The sequence below is a fragment of the Salvelinus sp. IW2-2015 genome, unplaced genomic scaffold (assembly GCF_002910315.2).
Source record: "Salvelinus sp. IW2-2015 unplaced genomic scaffold, ASM291031v2 Un_scaffold6141, whole genome shotgun sequence".
Lineage (NCBI taxonomy): Eukaryota > Metazoa > Chordata > Actinopteri > Salmoniformes > Salmonidae > Salvelinus > Salvelinus sp. IW2-2015.
Genome location: NW_019947405.1, coordinates 1 through 1,307, shown reverse-complemented (window position 1 = coordinate 1,307; position 1,307 = coordinate 1). Strand labels below are relative to the sequence as shown.

Below are 1,307 nucleotides of genomic sequence, written 5' to 3'. Positions count from 1 at the left end.
GTTACAGTTTGAAGCTTTTTCTTGAGTGGTCATCTTGATGAAAGACAGTCAATATTTAAATCACCCAGAAAATATACCTCTCTGTTGATATCACATACATTATCAACCATTTCAAAAACGTTATTCCGATATTGACTGTTAGCACTTGGTGGTCTATAGCAGCTTCCCATCAGAATGGGCTTTAGGTGAGGCAGGTGAACCTGTTACTTCAACAGTATTTAACATGAATATAAAACAGTGTATAGGCCTATGAGCTGATGAGCCTATCAGCCTATGAGCTGTCAGCCTATGAGAACTCCCCTGAGTTTTCCCCCACGGTGGTGAATTAGTGAATAGCGACACAGAACTTAAAGTGAGTTTCCTTCAGTAGCACTCCTGATCTTGCTCTGATAATGTGTGGTAATATTCAGAGTACATTGTGGAAAACTACAATTGTCACTCACCATTTTTGCTCAACGTAGATATACCACATCCATGACTAGTGGTATCTTCTTCAGCGGGGAGAAGTTTCTGCAACCAAAATGCATGCGCATCATCCTCGTGGCAATCCTCGTGGCATCCTCGTGGCCTATATATTGGAGACCATATACGTATATGCATCTAGATATTCTAGAATCATCAACTTTACAACTAAAGTGCAAAGAAAAATAAGACAAAATATGACTGTTGTTCACTGATTGTCAAATAAGTTTGTAAAAGCATTTAAACATTCATTAACAACGGAAATTGTTGTACAACGTCATCGGAATCACCGTTTTAGCTAAAAATAAACAGTGGATTTCTGTTGTTGTGGGCCTTTAACCATCTGTTTGACTTTCATATTTCACACAGGAGAAAGACATGACAATCGTGGATCCTCTGCGGAGCCTCAACAACACCATGAAGCTGACGAGGCAGACAAGAGTCTCTCCAGATCAGAACATCTCAAGAAACACCAACGGAAACCCACACGAGAGACATCTCACCACTGCTCTGACTGTGGGAAGAGATTCACCTCTTCAGCAGATCTCAAAAGACATCAGAGAATCCATACAGGAGAGAAACGTAATAGCTGTGATCAATGCGGGAAGAGTTTTAATGCTCCAAGCAGCCTGAAAACACACCAGAGAATACACACAGGAAAGAAACCTTATAGTTGCTTTGACTGTGGGAAGACCTTTTCAAAATTATATACATTACAATCACACCAGAGAATTCACACTGGAGAGAAACCCCATAGCTGTGATCAATGTGGGAAGAGTTTTACTACATCTAGCCATCTGACTATTCACCAGAGAACACACACAGGAGAGAAACCTTATAGCTGC

General features: G+C 40.6%; 1 protein-coding gene across 1 annotated transcript in view; it reads left to right on the top strand.

The window, feature by feature from the left end:
• LOC139026868 (zinc finger protein 271-like) overlaps positions 1–1,301 on the top strand; it is a gene marked incomplete at both ends in the record, with an annotated part of 17,051 nt that extends 15,750 nt beyond the window's left edge. Inside the window, one exon of the mRNA XM_070442125.1 lies at positions 771–1,301. Within this exon, the coding sequence (XP_070298226.1) occupies positions 771–1,301 (531 nt within the window). The remainder of the gene's footprint in view (positions 1–770) is intronic.
• Positions 1,302–1,307: the final 6 nt, after the last annotated feature.